The sequence below is a fragment of the Vitis riparia genome, chromosome 13 (assembly GCF_004353265.1).
Source record: "Vitis riparia cultivar Riparia Gloire de Montpellier isolate 1030 chromosome 13, EGFV_Vit.rip_1.0, whole genome shotgun sequence".
Classification (NCBI taxonomy): Eukaryota; Viridiplantae; Streptophyta; class Magnoliopsida; order Vitales; family Vitaceae; genus Vitis; species Vitis riparia.
This window is the reverse complement of record NC_048443.1, coordinates 11,616,344-11,636,556: the sequence shown is the minus strand read 5'-3', so window position 1 is coordinate 11,636,556 and position 20,213 is coordinate 11,616,344. Positions and strand designations below refer to the sequence as shown.

Genomic DNA, 20,213 nt, shown 5'->3' with positions numbered 1-20,213 from the left:
TGAAAATATTAGTTTTTAACGGTTATGTTGATTATTTGATTTTATGAATACATTGGAACATATCATAAAAAAATTGATGGAAATTTTGACGAAAAATATTGATGGATGAAAATTAATCAAAATTTAGGAAAATGTTAGGAAAAATTTAAAACATAATAAAAGAAGCAATAATATATATATATATATATATATATAATTTTGAGAAAACATATTGAAATTGATAAAAAAAATATATATATATCATAAACATATCGGTAAAATTAAAATAAAAAAAAAGATATAAGAAACAATAATACACATAATGTAGTTATTTTATTAAAAAAAATTGATATAGGTTTGATATAATTTGTGATATTCAATAATAATATACATAATTCAAGAATTTAAAATTATATCTAATATTAAAATTTGATCTATCTAATTGATTAATTTTATAAATTGCATGAAAATAGAGGCAAATATCACATTGTAAAGCTTCATCATAACATTAAAAGCATTATTCAACTAAACAATTATATACCACCTTGTGCATACTTTATTTTTTCACATTTTCTTTAAGTTTTTTATATTTACAGTTATTTTCTACGAATAATGATGATCTTAAGGTCCTTTTAGGACATCTTGAATATAAGAATGAGTTTTGAATTGAATTGAAAAACTAAGGTCACATGTAGCTCTCAAGTTCTATCTCACTTTGACCAGTAAAAGTTTTGAAGTATTTGAAGGGGCTAAGGATGTCTAAACAAGCTAAAAACCAATTTTGTTGGATTTCTAACTTCTTGAAGTTAAATTTGACCAATTTTTATAATTTTTGGATCTTATTTGCTCATTGAAACAACTTGAGAAAGAGAAATGATGCTCTTAGTAGAAGTTGGCGCCATCCTTGTATATGACACCACTTTTGATTGAGAGCATGTTACTTCAGTTGAAATTGGTACCACATTGGCACTAAGCCCTATGGTGGCACTACTTATAGCAATGGGGATACCATTTTATGCTTGATGTGTAAATATGGCTTGGACCCACCATTTTTAGTCAACTCCAAGCCACCATTCAATCTTCCACTTGTTATTTGGATGCTTCCACATGGCAAAACACCTAGGGCTGGTTAGGGAGGCTATGAAAAGGAAAAATGGTGGTCGTATTGGGGTTTCTTCCTCCAACTTTTGCTTTATTATCTATTTTTGGTGTTCTTCAATTTGGCTTTTGGAGGAGGTGGAGATCTTAGATGCATCTTGCTCATAAATTTCTTTCCATTTTTTCTAATTTGTTTGGATTATTTTCTTTCTCTTGAATTTTTTTCCTTAAGTGTAATTGAATATTTTCATTATCATTGAATCAATACATTTTCAAATTTAAGTTTAAGATTCTCAAGTTTAATTTCTTATACTTTATTTTATTCTTTCAATTCAATTTTATTATAATGTCTTTCAAGCAATCTCTTGGGTTGAGGAAAGAGGGTAGACATCCCCTTCTATCATTAGAATGGTTCTTTATTCATTGGGTATTCATAGATTTAATTGGCTTGTAAATTGGATTCCTTCAACATTTGTGAAATCACCATATCTCAATATTTGGAAATCAAAGTTTATGAGCTCCTTGAAGTTATTTCAAGTGCTTAATGATGGAACCATTTTGATTTGAAATGACCATTATTGAGCCCTTAATTATGCAACTTAGCAAATAAAAGAGATATTGGGAAGTTTCAATAGTTACATGGGAATCCAATTAACAAGTTGAAATATTCAATTCAATTTAAGTGTGTTTTCTTGAAAATATCTAACTAAGGAGACCTTTAGGTGTCTTAGTTGTGTTAATAGAAACAAGGATCATTCCATGGTGAGAAGGGAACCCAAAGAACCTCCATCTCCTCAACATTTTGTTAGATTTGGTTAAATAAGTGAATTTCCCTTGTTTTCATAAAAATAAATAAATAAATAAATAAAAATTCACAAACCCTCTTGCTCAAAGCAAATTAAAAGAAAGATATTTTTATAAAAATCTAGCTTTCATTCTTTAGATCCTGTCATCTCACTTACATAAGATCACCTCTCTAAGGTTCAACATTCGACTCATCGGGTTTTTAAAGCTACAACTACATCCTTATACTTGGGGAATTGCCAATTTATTCACAACCATTTGGGACTGGTCACTATATACAACAAATGTAAAGAAATCACATTAAAAAATTATTATGATGATTTTTATAATTTAACAATTTTTGAAATGGAAATATGAAAATAAAATAATTAAAATTAATTTATTTGTTAATATTTTATTTTAGTATTTTTACAAGTCTATAAGCAGAAATATCTTTTAGTTATATGTATGAATATAGTTATGAAAATGCAAAGTTGCACTAATGGTTAGATGTCCTCACTTGTACCTAGGAGATTAAGGCTTGAGTCATACTTGCTTATGACATAGAAGTAGAGTAGTACTTGATAAATGTTCCTTGCAAAAAAAAAAAAAACTCATTACCAAAAACATTAAAAAAATATATTACATTAAAAAACCAATTGTTTCTCTTTAGATTGAAACATTATTAATAAAAATATTGTGGATAAAAAACTAAAACCATTCTCAAATAAGTTATTATTTCTTGTTAATACCCGCCATTCTCATCTATATATTACTTGTTTCTCTTGTGTACACACTATTTTAATAAATAAAAAAATTTATTCAAATCATATATTATTTTTATGATTTTTCTTAAAATTTTATTATCTTTTCATGTATAACCATGACTATGTGTAAAACAAAAAATGAAATTATTATGGTTAAAGACCTAAAAAGATGGGCTAGACCTTATCTTCCTATGAGGCTTCTTAGGAAAGTAAAGAAACTAAGAAGAGATTTGATCTGAATTTATTATTTTATTAATGTCCTCATCTATTTGTATAATCAATATATCCACGACAAGTCTCCTAACAATCTTTCTAACAAGATTTGAGATAAGCTAATGATAATATGATACCTAGATTTCACACAACTCAACATATCTAATATAAACCATAATGCAAAACAAGTAACTCATTAATCATTCTCTAACATCCCCTTTCAAACTTAAGAAAAGATCTTCTACTTTGAGTTTTTTTTTTCCCTCAAATTTATAAACCTAACACTTAAGGTAACCTTAGTTACAATGTCTACAGTTTGGTCTAAATATGGTAGATGTCAACTTCATCAACTTGTTTCTATAATACTCATTTGCAAACTAAATACAAATCTAGCTTAATGGGTTTAGTAATGACATGTGAAATAAGGTTAGCATGAAGCACGATTGTGTTAAAATTATCATACTAAATAAATGGTGACCTTGGTATATGAATTCTAAGCTTTGTAAGTAGTGATTGAAGTAAGGTAAGCTCTACTACAAGACTAGTCAAACTCCTATACTTAGCCTTTGTGCTTGACCTTGAAACAATATGTTCTTTGAATGCTAAGCTATCAAGTTAGATCCCAAATAAACATAAAAACCAAATGTTGAGCTCATCAGGATTCAAACCTCAATCAATATCACAAAAATTGCCAATTCAAGGATGGTTGATAGTTTGAAGTGCAAAATTTGGTTTACTATGCCCCTCAGATACCTTAGGATTTATTTGATAGCTTTCCAACAAGCTTCTAAAGGATTAGACATGAATTGACAAACCTTGTTTACATTGGAAGAAATCTTAGGCCTAGTTAGTATCACATATTACAATACTCTAACAAGTTATTTATATAACTTATGATTTGAAATAGGTGTTTTCTTCTTAGATCTAAGCAATGAAAGTAATATCAAATTTTCAAAAAATTAATCTTTAGGGTTAAAATACTAACCTTTAAGTTTGGATGTTCCCAAACCTTGAATCTAGTGTTGATGAATCAAATTGATGTTGTTAAAAGTCTCATAGACCCATGATCTTTCGCCCAATGACTTGATCTCATTCATTAGCACACAAATGGTGAAAAGTTTGGGAGGGTGGAGGCTAGGACTATCTCTTTTCTCTAGATGGTAGAAGACAAAAAGTGATGGAATTCCTAACCCCTATGAGATATTTATATGGTTCCTAATTGGACTTAAGTGACTTGAGCCCACATTGACTTGGGTCACTTAATCTAGCTTAAATTGGGTCATAATTAATTAATTAATTAATCTAAAAAGGTATACGAATTAATCAATTAGCCTAATCCAAACACCTTGTTCACTTACCTTTGTGCAATCTTATGTAATTACCAAAATGCCCTTATATACAAAAGTGAACTTAGAGCCAATCTGACCTTCATAACTCATGTCAATAAGGTATATGAGCTTAAAGATAGGACCATTGGGATCCATAGGAGTACTTGCTCCCTTAGGATCCAATTTTGAAGTTGATTCAAAATCCCACTACACATAATCAATTGAACTCCATTATCCTATGTAAATAACCACGAGACACTATGTGCTCGAGTTTGTGACATGCTATCCATTGCATTCAATCTCCTTATCAACTAGTGTTTGTAGTCTAACAAGGTGAAAATTATCAACCTTTCAAGCTTACCTCTACTATCCTTGAGCTATAGATTCTCCTATTGTGTGTTCAATTAACATGTCTTAGCTCTTAAAAAGTCTATGTCAAGTTCCACTTAAGGAATTACTATGCCATAATTTTTATGAACACACCTCCTTAGGATCACCCAAGGGAACAGTACAATAGCTAAGACAAGTCATCCCTCCAATTAAGAGGTGACATACTACAACCTTTAATGAGTTGCCTAAACATATGAACTGATTATGAATAAGTCATCTATTTGCAAGAAGCTCATGACTTGGATTTTTTGTACAACTCCTAATGCACCTAAATCATATACAATGCAAAATATGCTAGGCGAGAATGCTCATAGTGCAATGCATGGAACAACGATAGATAAACGTGAAACAGGAATATCATTAAATAATGAATTCCAAATTTGTTACATTATGTCATGCTTTTAAGGGTTTTATCCTAACAATAGCAACACTATTAAATCTAAACAATTGAAGTCCATTTATCATCAATGTAGATAAAAGCTAAGCATGTAATAATTTAGCTTTACACAACAAGTCTATGATATAATTTGCTTGAGACAAATGTATACCATTTGTACTTTGCTTCACTTGTATTCCTCAAAAGTAATTGACAACTCTCAAATCTTTTAGAGCAAATTCCTTATGCAAGGTCATTCTCAAAGCTAAGATAATTTTAATACCACTTCTAGTTAGTAGTGTATCATTGACATATACTAAAACATAGGTAATATGTTGTGGTATGATCCCTACAAACAAAAGAAGAAATTTAAAGGCATATAAGGTTGTTGTAAATGTCTCAAACTAGGCCCAAGGAGCTTGCTTTAGTCCAACAGTGTCTTTGAAGCTTGCAAACCAAATTCTATTATTTAGTATAGACAAAATTAAGGGGCTATTGTATAAAAGCCTCTTAGAGTATACCATTCAAGAATACATTATTAACATGATGAACTTGCCATCTTCTAGACAAAGCTATTGTAAGATCAATTCTTATTGTTATTAGCTTAATCACAAGGTTAAAGGTCTTATTAAAATCAAAACCTAGAATTTGATGAACCTTTTTGCCACCAATCTATAGCCTTATACATTTGTATTGTCCCATTCGAATCATTTATAGCCAGTATCTTGTATTTTAGTAAAGGCACCAAATATCAAGTTTGATTGTTCATTAGTGTAATACATTCTTCCTATGTAGTTGTATTCCAATGAGGTGTAGCTTAAACTTTCTCTATTGAGTCTAGTTCTCCTATTGCTAAGAAAACCTTTGGCTTAAAGATACCATTTTTGAATCTAGATGTCATACCATAAGTATTATTTGTAACTCCAGAAATTAACTCCTCTACAATTGGTTGTTTATTAGTAATATAAATACCTTTATGACAATAAACAAGATTCATGGAAAAAGTATGATATTGTAATAATTCTTCACATTGGAACTTAGTGGTATGAGAATGTTCATTAGAAATAGGAAGAGATGGGGATAAAAATGTTTGAACCTTTCACTAAATAAGAACATGAACTCTTAGATTGGATAGAAAATAAGACAAAATAAGATACAGGACAAAGGATTGTGTCTAAGTGGAGTAAATGATTTTTACATTTGAATTTGAGTCTTCAACAAATTAGCAAATGGAAAGAATGTTTCTTGAAATAAATTTTTTTACAATAAGATCTAAGTTTTTATACCTCTTCTAATTGAGACTATAGCTAAGGAATGTACACCAAATTAAAAAAAAAAAAAAATGCAACTTGTGTCTATTAAATGGATGAGTATTAGGAAATCATGAACAACAAATTTTTTTTGAGAAATTTGTAATATGGTTTGGCTTTGAATATAACTTCTAAAGAAATTTTATTATGTAAAACATGTGTTGGAAGTCTATTTATAAGATGAATAAAAGTTCTAAAGGCTTCATCCCAACATTGTAAGGGCATTGAGGCCTTGGCTAGAAGTGTTAATCCAATTTCTAGAATATGACAATATTTTATATTAGTTACCCCATTTTGTTCATGTGTATGGGGACAAGAATCTCTATGTACAATCCCAAGTGTTTTGAGATAATTAGTGAGCACTTGATATTCATCACCCCAATCACTTCAAATGGCCTTGAGTTTGTGGCTAAGTTGCAATTCTGTTTGAGTTTGAAAATTAAGGAAAATTTAGAAAACACTGAATTTATTTCTAAGAAGATATATCTAAGTAAACCTAGGGTATGCATATATAAAATGCATTTAATAAGAGGAATCACTTGAAGATTGAATAGGTGAAGGACCTTATAAGTAAGAATGAATGAGTTGCAATGATTTAAAATGTCAAGTGTATAAAAAACCAAAGGGAAATTTATGAATTTTCCCTAAACAATAACCTGAACATAAATGCAAAATTTTATTAGGAGAAGAAGCTTATGAGTGTGAATCACATCTTTTACAAATTTAGTAGAAGGATGACCCAACCTACTATGTCGAACATCAAAAGGAAAATATTACTTACATAAAATTTGAGTATTTTGTGCATTATTCTCTTGAACAACAAATGGAATATAGTTCGAAGCATGAACAAAAAAAAAAACAAGGAGATGAAACATTGGTATATCTTAAATACCACAAGTGTTGGATTGAAAGTTCGTGATAGGAATCTTATGATCAAAGATATAAAAAAATATAAAGACATTGTCTAAGTTTCACTTGCATGAGAGCTTTCTTGGAAACCTAATATTTGACAAAACACAAGTTATGATAAAACTCAAAGAAACCCTTATTTTCTCTTGCAAATTTAGACACAATTGGTTTTTGGTTATTGAATGATCCACAAGAAAATGTTGGCTCTCTTAGAATATGATTCTGAAGTTGACTCAACACTTCATAAAAGATAGTCAACTGCACTTTAGTATCCTATAAAATTACAAGGAAGTAAAGCTCAGGTTTGTGGCCTACTATTCATTAAATATAGATTCTCCAAGAAATGTTGTCTAGAAAATCTAACAAGGTAGTGCTATCAACCCATTTAGATTACCTCTTCAATCCTTAAGTTAAAGATCCTCTTATTATGTGATCAATTGACATACTCTATCTCATAAAGAACATATGTCAATTTTCACTTAAGGAATTACTACATCCACAATTTTATGATCACATGTCCTTTGGATCACTCAATAAGATATGTTGTCTTAATTCTATGAGATATCATGATGTTTTTATAGTGAATACCTATTGTCACTAGCCTCCATCAATTATGACTCAATTCATAGGAATATATGACCACATTATGGTCTCAGCCATAGGTCAAAGCCTCTTGTTGGTTTCAACATAGACTTAATATTTTCTCAAGGTTGAGAGTCCATACAATATGGTAACTTGGTCAATCCTGATAATCCAATACCCTTACATCATGATTCATTATAATTCTTGTCCGATGTATAACTATACATACTAGTGTGTTCACCATGAGAAACTTATCCCGATGGTTAAGATCAGTCATCCTTCTAATTAGGAAATAGTGCACTATTGCCTTCCTTGGATTACCTAAATTCATGAACCGACTATGAAGTACTTATCATCTTGTAAGGAACCCATTACTTATATTTTCTCTGTATTCCTGAATGCACCCAAGTCATGTAAAATGCAAGTGATATAGGTATGGATGTCAAATCAATATAAGTTCAAATGATGGATAGAAATTGGGCCCTATATAAATAATTTGTTCCACAACCATATCACATTTTTGAACTATCTCACAAAAAAGGTAATACTTCATCTTTATGTGTTTTCTTTTCTAGTGGTATCTTGGTTCTTTAGATTGTGTCACCACCCTATTGTTATCGATAATAGGATCTTGAATGATACAGTTTAGGGAACTACCTCTAGTTCTAAAAGGAACATCTAAGCCAAACAACTTCCTTTGTTGCTTCAAAAAGAGCAACAAATACCACTTATAGTATACACATACCTAGAGGTAGATCTATGAGAGTTATCATTATATTGAAAGTTTGATTCCACATTCCTAAGGAGTACCAACTTATCGTAAAGACTCACAAGCATATATTCTCTTATCCTCCTAAGATACTTGAGTATATGTTTGACATCCGCTCAAAACCCAAATCTTCAATTGGATTGATATCTACTTACTATTCCTACAACAAATCAAATATTTGGTTTAGCTGTTAGGATAGAGCCCTTAAAAGCATGAAATGATGTAACAAATTTGAAATTCATTATTTAATGATAGTTTAGTTTTGGTTTTATCTATCCTTGTTTCATGCATTACACGTTATGAACATTTTCATCTAGCATCTTTTGCATTGTACGTTATTTGGGTGCATTAGGAGTTGCATGAAAGATCTAAGTTACAAATTCTTTGTAAATAGATGATCTGTTCACAATCGGTTCATGGGTCTAGTTAACCCATTAGAGATTATACTGCACCACTTCCTAATTGGAAGGATGATTGGTCTTGACTATTAGGGTGTGTTTCCCATGATGAGTACACTAATGTGTATGGTTACACATTGAATAGGATATGCAGTAAGTCATGACTTAAGATTATCAAGTAACCATGGCCTTAACAAGCTGCTTTATTGTGTTGTTTATCAACTTTGAGAGAATATTGAGTTTGTGTTAAAGTTAGAAGTGACTTTGACCTACGAGTGAGATCATAAGTTGATCATATATTCCCTATGGATTGGGTCATTGCTGATGAAAACCAGTAGCAATAGGTATCCTCAATATAGGCATCATGATATCTTATGGGTTTTAAACAAAGTGTCCTTTTAGGTGATCCTAAAGAGATGTGTTTATGAAAGTTATGGTCATAGTAGTTCCTTAATTGGAATTTGACATTAGCTCTTGGAGAGCTAAAACATGTCAATTGAACACACAATAAGAGGATTTATAACTCAAACATAGTAGAGATAGTATTGAAATACTAATAGCTTTCATCTTGTTATACTATGACACCAGCTCATGGGGAGAATGAACGTAATGGATATGAGATCACGGACCCGAACACTTAGTGTTTCATTGTTATTTACATAGGGTACTAGAGTATTGTTAATTCTCTATAGTGGGATGTGTTAAGATTGAGCCCTACAAAACACAACCTGATGTAATAGATAGAAGATCATTTATAAATTTATTTATTTATATTTCTTGGTTTCCTTTTATTATCTCATTTGTCTTGATTGGTTAGTTGAGCATACACGCCCCACATAACTTGCATTGTACATGACTTTAGGTGTATTAGAAGTTGCATAGAAAATCTAAGTCATGGTTTCCTTGTAGAGTGATGAGTTGTCCACAATTGTTTCATAGATTTAGGCAATCCATTTAAGATTGTAGTGCACTATCTTCTTATTAGAGGATAGTTTGTCTTAACCTTCAAGATAGTTTGTCTTAACTGTCGAGATAGTTTGTCTTAATTGTCGGGATGGTTTTCATATGATGAGTGCACTAGTGCATGTAATGCACACTGGACTGGACCTACGATGAATCATGACATAAGACTATCAATTTTCATGATTCACAAAGCTATTATACTACATAGACTCTCAATTTTTAGAGGATATTGAGTTTATGCCAAAATTAATAGAAGACTTTGACTTATGGGTGAGACTGTAAGGTGGTCACATATTCCTATGGATTAGGTCCTTATTTGTTAGTATAGTCAAGTCAACTAGAAGGTATTTGTTAGTATAAATGTCAAATTTTTGGAAAATGAATATATGATTAGTAATAGGGCAAAATGTGATATAGATTGGAAAACACTTGAAGACACTCCCACATTAGCACAGGAGAGTGTGGATCTAAAGGTTCCTACACTTACCATTCCAGTAAGTTCTAGAACACCAATGCCTCATCGTAGTAGGAGGATTGTTGTACAACTAGACAAGTTCATGTATTTGGGAGAGCCTTTCGAGATGATTTCAGAGGAACATGATATCGATCAAACAAATTACAATGAAGCAATAAGTAATGATGATGCTATTCTTTGGCAAGATGCTATTCTTTGGCAAGGAGCTATAGATGCAAAGTTAGAATGTATATATTCTAATGGAAGATCTTGTAGAAGCACCTAAAGGCAAGGCTACAAGTGGGTCTAAAAGAGAGAGAATGGTAGATGGAAAGGTTGAGACATATTAGGCTAGGCTAGTAACGAAGAGATATAGTCAGAAACTTGGTTTTGACTATGAGAAGACTTTCTCACCAGTAACCATGCTCAAATCCATCAGAATACTCCTATCCATTGTGACACATCTTGATAATGAGATATGATGGATGTAAAGACAACATTCTTGAACAATGATCTTGAAGACAACATCTATATGATGCAATTGGACGAATTCATAGCAAAGGGCCAAAAGCACCTTGTGTGCAAGTTGCATAAACCCATTTATGGATTAAAGCAAACATCTCGCTCATGAAATAAGCATTTTGATTAAGCTATCAAGACTTTTAATTTTGATCAAAATGAGGATGAGTCTTGTGTGTACAAGAAAACGAATAGAAACATGGTAATATTTTTGGTCTTGTATGTTGATGAGTATTGTCATCAGTCAAGTTCTGGTTGTTAGAACTAAAAAGTGGTCTTAATGACCACCTTAAGTTTTATTTTCTTAAAATTAAGTTTTCTTTTGTTAAATATTTGATTCATTTTCCCATGCATGAATTTTGATGAAATTAAATTAGATTCATTTTGAAATTCACAATTGGTTGATGGTTCATTGATGGGAAGAACCATACTACACCTATAAATAAAAGAATTTTTGGTACCTCTCTCCACTTTTACAATTCAGTGGAAACATCTCCATACCCATCACTAAGGATAGCATAAAAGGAGAATAGGAGAGGAAATATCAAGAGTGAAGGAGTTTCAGACAATTACTTGAAAACTTTCTAATCATATTGAAGTTGGGAGTATGGATCAAGGTATGCATTTTCTTCTTCATATCCTAGATAATATTATAATTTAAAGTTCAATATCAAACCCTAAGTGAAAAATATTTTCCAACACTATTATAAATGCATTTGCTTATTAAGGAATAGATAAAAAGATGGGAGTGAAGTACCATCTTCAATGTTCTTCCAAATCGAGGATAGCGTTTTATAGATCGCTAACGAAATCACAAGCTTCACTTTTTTTCTTTAGGTAATTCACTTTAAGGAGTGTATATTTTTTTCTTAAAGATTTCATTCATTTATCATGATTGGTTCCATTACTAGAATGACAGTCAATATCTTCCTATCTTTACATTCTTTATTCTTTGGTAGCAATTTTGAAATGGCTACTAGGTCAACAATCTTAGTTTGTTTAATCTTTCAACTAATCTATAACCTATGACTTGACAAACAATAGGGCAGTTTAGTTTGCTCTTCAAAAAATGACTTCTTTCATTCCTTGTTTTTTTTTTTTTTCATTTGTTTTCATTGCTCATTCCTTTCCACCTTACTCTCTAATACACATATTCAAGACTTAGCATAATTTTAGTTTAAAAAGACAATTATGATTGCTCTTGACAAAACCCATCAAAATCAACCTCTTAGATTTTGTGAAGTTAACCTATTCCAGTCGGGTTTTATATAGTAGTTAATTAGAATTGTTTCTAATTTGAGTGATGGATTTTAGTATTTATCAATTTTTTTAAAAACCAGACCGATTATTAAATTGAAAAAGTTATTGATTCACAATTCAATGGTTAAACGATGACTGAACTACAGTTGAATTGATAATGTCATAAATATATAATTTATATTTTATTATAATTAAACATTAATAATTTTTATTTTTAATCTTTTATACAAATATATTAATATTTAAAATTTTATTAAATAAAATATGTATAACATTTAAATGTGAAAATATATATTGAAAATGGAAGAGTATTATGTGTGTATGTATGTATATATGAGTAGTAGATTGGTTGAACTATTCTTACCTTGAATTTGTAGTACTAGGTTCAAGCCCCTTTTCTTACATGTTTTCAATGTTGACTTTTCTTTAAATCAATTACCATACTTGTCCCACATCATAAAGTTAAGAACATAAAAAGAGGTTTTAAACCCTAATTTACTCATTGTATCATAAGTGCTTGCATGACCCAACAACACTCAAAGGCCTAATTTGCCAAAAATTGAAAAACCCAAGGATTGTCAATTCATTTGGTTCAGTGTTGGTCTAATGCCCCTTTAGGCTCAAAAGGTGAATCAGGCCAGACTAGTGTTCGATCAACGGTAAGATGAATTATACTAGACTAGAGTTTGATAAGAGGTTTGATCGATCGAATCAATCTGTTTGATCCAATTTTTAGATCATTGGTATTTATAATTAAGTAAAAAGATGTTCAGTAAAATTTAATACTTACTATTTAATAACTCAAACTAACTTGAAGTTAAATTATATATGTTTAAGTTATTAAGTCATTAAATTGATTTACTAAAGTTATTTTATACTATAAATTATAATATTGAATTATTTTACCAAGCATATTTAGTATGTTTGCTAAATTAAATTAAGTCATTAAATTATTTGAACTTACTAGGTTGTATCTTGAAAAGTTTTTATTCTATCTATAAGTAAGAGACTTGTGGAATGGATTTTCTCCTCATCTCTCCCTTTGTAATTGTCTTGGTGGGTTTAGCTCCATCACTAACATAATTACTTTTGTTTTTATATCAATTAGTTTTCCCCCTTTTTCAAATCACAAAACTCAAATCTGCAGCTAATCAAGACTCAAATGGAACAGAAACTTGCTCACTTCAGGTAAAAAGGATAAAAAAGGAAAACAAAATACAAAAACAACTGCATGCAGGAGTCAACTCCCCTCTTCCTTATGCCTGCCCTTTTTGGAAGAAAAAAAAAGAAGGAAAGAAAGAAAAAGCCAACTACATTTTGAAGCTTCCCATCAACCTCCAATTCATGCATGCTCCCAAACAACCCCCTTCACATAGAGTAAGTACAAGAAGCCAAGGTAGTTGTTGAGGCAGGAGATGCTGAATCACAACCTGAAGAAGAAGAAGAAGATGAGGACAAGTAATTCTCCTTCACACCATTTTCTGCACTATTACTCTCTTCCTCATTGCCTGCAGCCCCTTCAAACATGTAGTCAATGTTGTCCTCAAACCCCTTCTCATCAAACAAATCCGGCAACTCCCCGCCCTTTCCGAGGGGCACGTCTGGGACTAGGAGGGTGCTGTAGGCACAGAAGGTCCATGGGAGGTCAGGGTCGTCAGCCGGATCCATTATCTCCATTGCAGATGAGTCCATGGAAGGAAGGTGCTGTGAGTATTGAAGCTGTGATGATGAAAGCACTGGCTCCTGAAGCTGCTCTTCTTCCTGCTCTTGCAATTCATTTTGTGGCCCAATGGGGGTATTGGGCTGGAGTTGTTGGGCCAGCTCCTGGACCTGGGCTTCCACTCGGCCCAGTTTGACATAGTTGCTGATATCAAAATTGGTAACTGCATTTAGACCTCTGTATTCTATGGCTGCCATGTCATATGCTGCAGCTGCCTCCTCTTGTGTGCCTTCAACCACAAAGACAGATGATTGTATATAAATATATAGACAACTTTCCAAAATACTAGCCTCTATACAAAATATAAAAGAAAAGCCATAAAATATGTGACCACCCCATAAAAATTCTAAGTATTTTCCTTTCACATTCCTCAATTAATTGTGGAGCTCTAACGAATCGAAAATGATTCCAAGCGAAAAACTTTAAACAAATTCCAAAACAATAAATTGAAAATAATTCCAAGCCATCGCTTTAAAGAAATTCGAAAACGATAACGACAGCAACGAACGTTTTCATGTTTATGTAAAGCGATGACGCTATCATATTCGTATATGATGATTTCTATCTTAAGCTTCCATCGAATTCAAGCCACGTTTCATTACGAAAGTATAATGGTTATGTTAGATTGCACAAATTTTTTTAAAAATAATTTTTCAAAATTAAGAAAAAGGTTAACGTTAGATAGCATGAAACTTTGAAATTAAATTTAAAATAAATAATTTTTCAAATTTAAACCTTGGAGGGCAGAAAGGGCAAATTTGAAATTTGCCCCTCTCATAAATTGGAATCCAAATATTTACTCAAATCTAAATAGTCTCAAATCAATTAGGGATTAGGCGATATTAAATATAAAAAAGAAAAGAAAAAAAAGGTAAATAGTCATTTAACTCTAAAGGTTGGACCAAGACAAAAGGAAAAGAAAAAGAATTTAAATTTTGGAAGTTAAAATTGAGATGAATTTTGAAAAGGGCAAAAAAGTTAAAAAAGCAAAAGAAAAATGACAGTTTTAGGTGCATGCAGAAAAGGACAGTGGCACTTGGTAATTAGCACCGTGACAAATGTCCACCAATCCCTCCCCGCTTCCCACATCTTACACACCAAAACCTTGAACACGAAGAAAACTAAAATTAAAATTAAAATTAAGAAAAGAGAGAGAGAGAGGGAGGAAGGAAGAAACGGCATTGATGAAGTTCGATTTCAGAATGATTTGATGAGCGGAGGAGAGAGAAATATTTACTGTATGTTCCCAGGTAGAGATATTTGTTTCCAAGGACCCGCCCGATCCGCGCCTCCCACCGCCCATTGTGGTGGTGCCTGTGTTGGAATCCGGCGACTCCAATTATAATTTTATAAATCATTAACAAAAAAATAAAAATAAATAATAAAGAAAAGAAATTTGCCTGGCGACGCCGCGGTACTTAGAGACTCCCCGGGAAAACCCATTGCTTTGCCGGCGGAGCAGAGCTAAATATTCCTCCTTCGACATCTTCTCCATTTCTTCCGTATCCTTCTGGTAGGTCTCAAGCTAAATCATCCGCAAATCCAATTCGAATTAAAAGAATAATCATAATCATAATAATAAATTATTAAAAAAAAAAAAGAAAAGAAAAAAAATGGAATTAAAATACCGGAAAATTCAAGGGTGTAGTAGGACCCCAATACTTAAGGGCAGCGAGATCGTAGGTACGAGCAGCGGCTTCCTCATTATAGTATGCACCTATATTAATGAAAATGAAAGTGACTGTTATTATGCGCCGCCGATACGGCTCAGGTTAGCACGGCCCCGTAGATAAAAACGATCTTGTGTTTCCTTCAATCGGAGGGAGAAAAGAAGTTGAAATGAATTAATTAAGAATAAATAAATAAAGAAATGGGGAGGCTGACCCAAGTAGACTAAAAATGCAGCAGCAGAGAGAGTGGGTGAACGTTACAGCGACAGAGAGATCGACCAGAATATAAGAGAGTCAGAAGACAATGCATCAGTGCTCAGAAGACATAATAATTTAACACACAATTCTTAATAAAATAATCCATCAAGAAGATCAGCAACGAATCTATTCAATTTTTTTTTTCTTCAACCTTGTCTTCCTCTCTTGTTCGAGATATCATTCCAGGAGCTCTTGTCCCACAGATGGGCTTCAAACCTCCCCGTCCATCTGTGCCTGAAAAAGCAGAGAAACAGAACCCAATCTGAGGCATGCAGATGGAGAAGAAAGAAACCCACAAAAAGAGCACCGGGAAAAACAGAGAATTACTTGGTGACTCCCCTGTAAATGGAGGTTCTCTTGTTTTTTGAGTTGCTACCGTTGCCATTTGAATTCTTCTTCGCCTCCTTCTTCCTGCTTTTGGGCTTGCCTCCCGAGGGAGGAGCAGGGCGAGATGCGGCGTCGGAGGAGGTGGAGGAGGAGGAGGGGGAGGAGGAAGAACCAGGGGAGCTCCTCTTCACCATTCTCGACGAATGAGAGAATGGAGAAAGCAAAGAGCCCCGGGGACCTTGTCTTACAAATTCCGAATGTTGTCTGGTAACCTAAAGTGGTTTACCAAAACACAGCGAGGCAATGGAGGGGCAGTGGGGTGGTGATAAAACATGTTTAACCCAGGGTTAATTTAACCATGGGTTAGTGAAATCTGTGGCCCAACACTTGTCCACTGTCACAGCCATGCTACCAATGGGCTTTCTTCTTTTCACTGCCTTTCTGAATTTTAAGAATCTGTAATCAATGTTTTATTATTATTATTATCTTTTTAAAATTTAATTAATTAAAAGGCTTTGTTAATATGTCAGTTACTTTTTTGGGGGTGTCTCTTAAGCGGTGCTTACAAACTTGAGCTCTGAAGGAGTGGTTGAACGGCTCAGAATTAGGGCTCAGTTTTCCCCAGGAATTACCAATATGCCATCCTCATGGGCGCCCCCGACTCCTCCTTGGCTTCGCTCCACTAAATGGGATTTTGGACGCATCGAACCCTTTCGGAATAGATGAGTTTAGGAGTTTGGAGTGATTGCTTTTTGGCACGTGATATTGGTCCGACCCTAAAAATTAAGTGGGCTTGGCTTGAGCTCAAAATTTAGGTTCCAAATCAAAATAATAAATGACTAATAATTGGTAGTCACATGATTTAATGTGTGCTTAATTTAATGTACATTCGATTGATTAGACCCCGTTAAAAGGTTGTAAGGTAGGGTGTGCTGCAATTTTGACTAGCTTGTATACAATAATTTTTACATAAAAAGTCCTATGAATAGCTCAATTTGGCTATCACCTTTCCTTCGTTCTCTCTATCATCATATAAGCCCAAAAATTTTAGTCGCTGGTTCATTAGGCCATAATTTTAAAAAGGAAAGATTGTTGAAAATTTGACATTTGAAGATTAACCATTAGAAGCATGAATACAAGATATCGAGGACTAATCTTGGATTCTAGCTTACATAAGACTTTGTTGTAATCAATTGATTCAATTGACCATAGTGGTCTAGTTGGTTGAGGTAATCACCATGGTTTTTGACTTGATTCAATGCTTTCATCCAAATCTTTGCATTTAGATTTGTTATTACTTTGTTGAATACTAAGCAAATGTTCTAATCTATGGAGTTTTTCTTTTTGAAAATAAAGTGCAATTGTTTTTGCAAATTTTCTTGATTTGCATTTTCATGACTTTCACATTAATTCTTTGTTGATGAACCATTATTCAATTGACTTTTTGTGGCTAAAGTTGAATTCAATAGAATTCATTATTGAAAGGCTGCTATAAATAATTTCAAATTAGTTAAGAAAATTGTGGTCCATTTGGGAACTATTTTTTACAATCGTTTTCTGTTTTTCAGAATATACAGAAAATGCATTTGATAACTTAAAACTATTTTTTATTTTCTGTTTTTAAGAATAAAAAATAATATGTTTTCAGATATCATATTTTAGTTGTTTTATGTTGTTTTCACTTGTTTTTTATTGGTTGTTTTAAAAAATAAGTATACAAACATATAAAATAATTAAAAATAAAACACTAGATATAAAAATTATTTTTAAAACATATTTTTAAATATTAAAAATAAATTTAAAGTATTTTAGGTTTCCAAACATACTTTTTTTTTTACAACAATTCGAGAATAATTTTTAAAAACTATTCTCAAAAACCATTTTTCAGAATTGTTTTAAAAAATAGTTAGTGTCCTTGGTAGTTCTAGATTGGAAGATCAAATGGACTTGATTAAGCTTATTAAATGAAATATTAAACACATGTTCAAGAGCAAGACATTACCAAAAAGAGTTTATATTGATTTAAGCACATAAAAATATTTAAAATTGATATAACTCTTTTCAGCATTCTATTATGAATAATTAATCTGATGCCAATCAAATTTGTAAATCTTTAATTAACTTGTTCAAATTATAAGTCATTGTCTGTGCTAACACTTGAGCTAAATATAAATCACCATTAATTTGAAATTCCATCAAATACCTGTCTTTTCATTCTCATTTATTATTTTCACTTACCTCCCTTTTGATTTATAATGAGAGAGGTATGTAAGAAAATTTTAAACTCGCTAAATATATTTAATTCAAACTTTACATAGGTTAGTGAAATTTACCCTAAACACAAATTTTTTTATCACCATACTTTAACAACTTTAAAAATAAAAGAATATACTTAATTAAGAAATATAAATTTAAAAATAAAGCTAAAATAAATTTGGTTTAGAAAACCTAACCAAGCATAACATATGGGGTGCATTTTTTGGGACACTCAGCTTGACCCACCTTAATTAGAATAGGTATGGATAAGCTACAAATAAGGTGAGGGCAAGTTTGGAGTAAATAGTTGAACATGGCTTAGGTTTGGGACAACATATTAGGACTATATATGGTAGCAAAATTCATATCCTCTATTCTTAGTATTTTACTATTTTGTTCTTTATGATTTGTTTCTTTCATTTTATTTGTCTTCCTTTTTTTTTCTCTTCAAAATTTTTCCCCAAAGCAACTATATATTATGTTTGATGAAAACATCATGTGAATGAGGAGTTTCCCCTACTTGGGTTACATGGTCAAAGGAATTATTGCTCATTCTTTTGTTGATTGAATCTTTCCTCGATTTGTTTTGTATCAATATTTGACTTTTATTGAGTTTTTGGCTTTATTTATTTATTTATTTATTTATGTTAGAGATTATGGGTCTCTTTGATCATGTTTTTTGAAACTTGTTTTTAAAAATTATTTTTTATTTTTATTTTTTAACTTAAAAATAGTTTTTAAAAATAAGTTTCAAAAAACATAATCAAATAGGTTCATATTTTTCTTCTGTGTTTAAAAAATGATGAAAACAATTTCTACTTGTTTTCTAAAAATTATTTTTTATTTTATTTTGTTTCAAAAAATTATTTCCAATATTAGAAAATTTTAAAAACAGTTTATTGTTTTTAAAAACAAAAAACTGTTTTTATAAAAAAATCTCTATATTTGTATAAGTTTTTTTTTTAATATTAGGTCGTAGTTGAGGCTTAAGTTTTCAAAGATTTCATTTCTTGTTTTGAGATTACATTTTGAATTTTCGATTTAAAGATTGATTTGTGTACTTATTTGCTTTGAAAATGAAAGAAAGAGACGTGCGCATGCTCTCATTTCCCCCCTTCATTCTTTAGCATTCATACCAACTTGCTACTTCAACCTTCCTTTCTCTGTTTGAGGAGTGGGATCTATGGTCTCGCTCAACCTTAGGTTTTAGAAAAGAGTAAGGTTGGTCTTTTCTCAACATGAGCATAGCTAAAAAAAAAGTTATGCCTGATTCCAATCCATTTTATTAGCATCCTTAAAACTGACTGACAACTTTACTTGGCTTAGAATATATAATATTTTTATTTATAAAACAACATAGTAAGTCCTTTATCTTGATTTAATTAATTTTCATTATTTAATTCCAAATAAAGATTCTTAAGATGAAAAATCTTACCAATTGTTTTCTAAAAGTAAGCTACCATGAGGTCGCGTGAAACTTTTCCATCGTGATCATTTGAAAGAAAATTATTATGGACATTACGTGAAATATTTTATTTCATTACCAATTGAATTCAAGTAGAGAGAGAAATATTTGATCAAAACCCTTAGTCCGATGAGAAGATAGTATACATTCCATCCAGATAAGACACATAAATGAAAGATGAATTAAGCAAGAAAGACAATAAAAATGTAGAATTCAACATTATAATTAATATTAACATCTATCTATATCAATAAAATAGTAAAAAGTTGATAAGAAAATTAGAGGTTTCAAATCAATTTTTATAAAATTATCAATTATTATTTGCATACAAACATTGTTATTATTATTTTTTAAATGAAGAACATAAAATTTTAGAATTAAAAATAAAATTGTTGTGTGAAAAATGAAAAATCAAGTTT

At 31.4% G+C, this 20,213-nt stretch overlaps 1 protein-coding gene across 1 annotated transcript; it reads right to left on the bottom strand.

Moving 5' to 3' along the window:
- Positions 1–13,263: 13,263 nt before the first annotated feature.
- On the bottom strand, positions 13,264–16,332 carry LOC117927978 (ethylene-responsive transcription factor WRI1). Its single transcript, XM_034847720.1, has 7 exons — positions 16,074–16,332; positions 15,898–15,980; positions 15,703–15,711; positions 15,447–15,535; positions 15,219–15,343; positions 15,056–15,132; positions 13,264–14,047 (listed from the first exon to the last, which is right to left on the bottom strand). The coding sequence occupies exons 1-7, from the start codon at positions 16,265–16,267 to the stop codon at positions 13,467–13,469; spliced, it is 1,158 nt and encodes a 385-aa protein (XP_034703611.1). The 5' UTR covers positions 16,268–16,332; the 3' UTR covers positions 13,264–13,466.
- Positions 16,333–20,213: the final 3,881 nt, after the last annotated feature.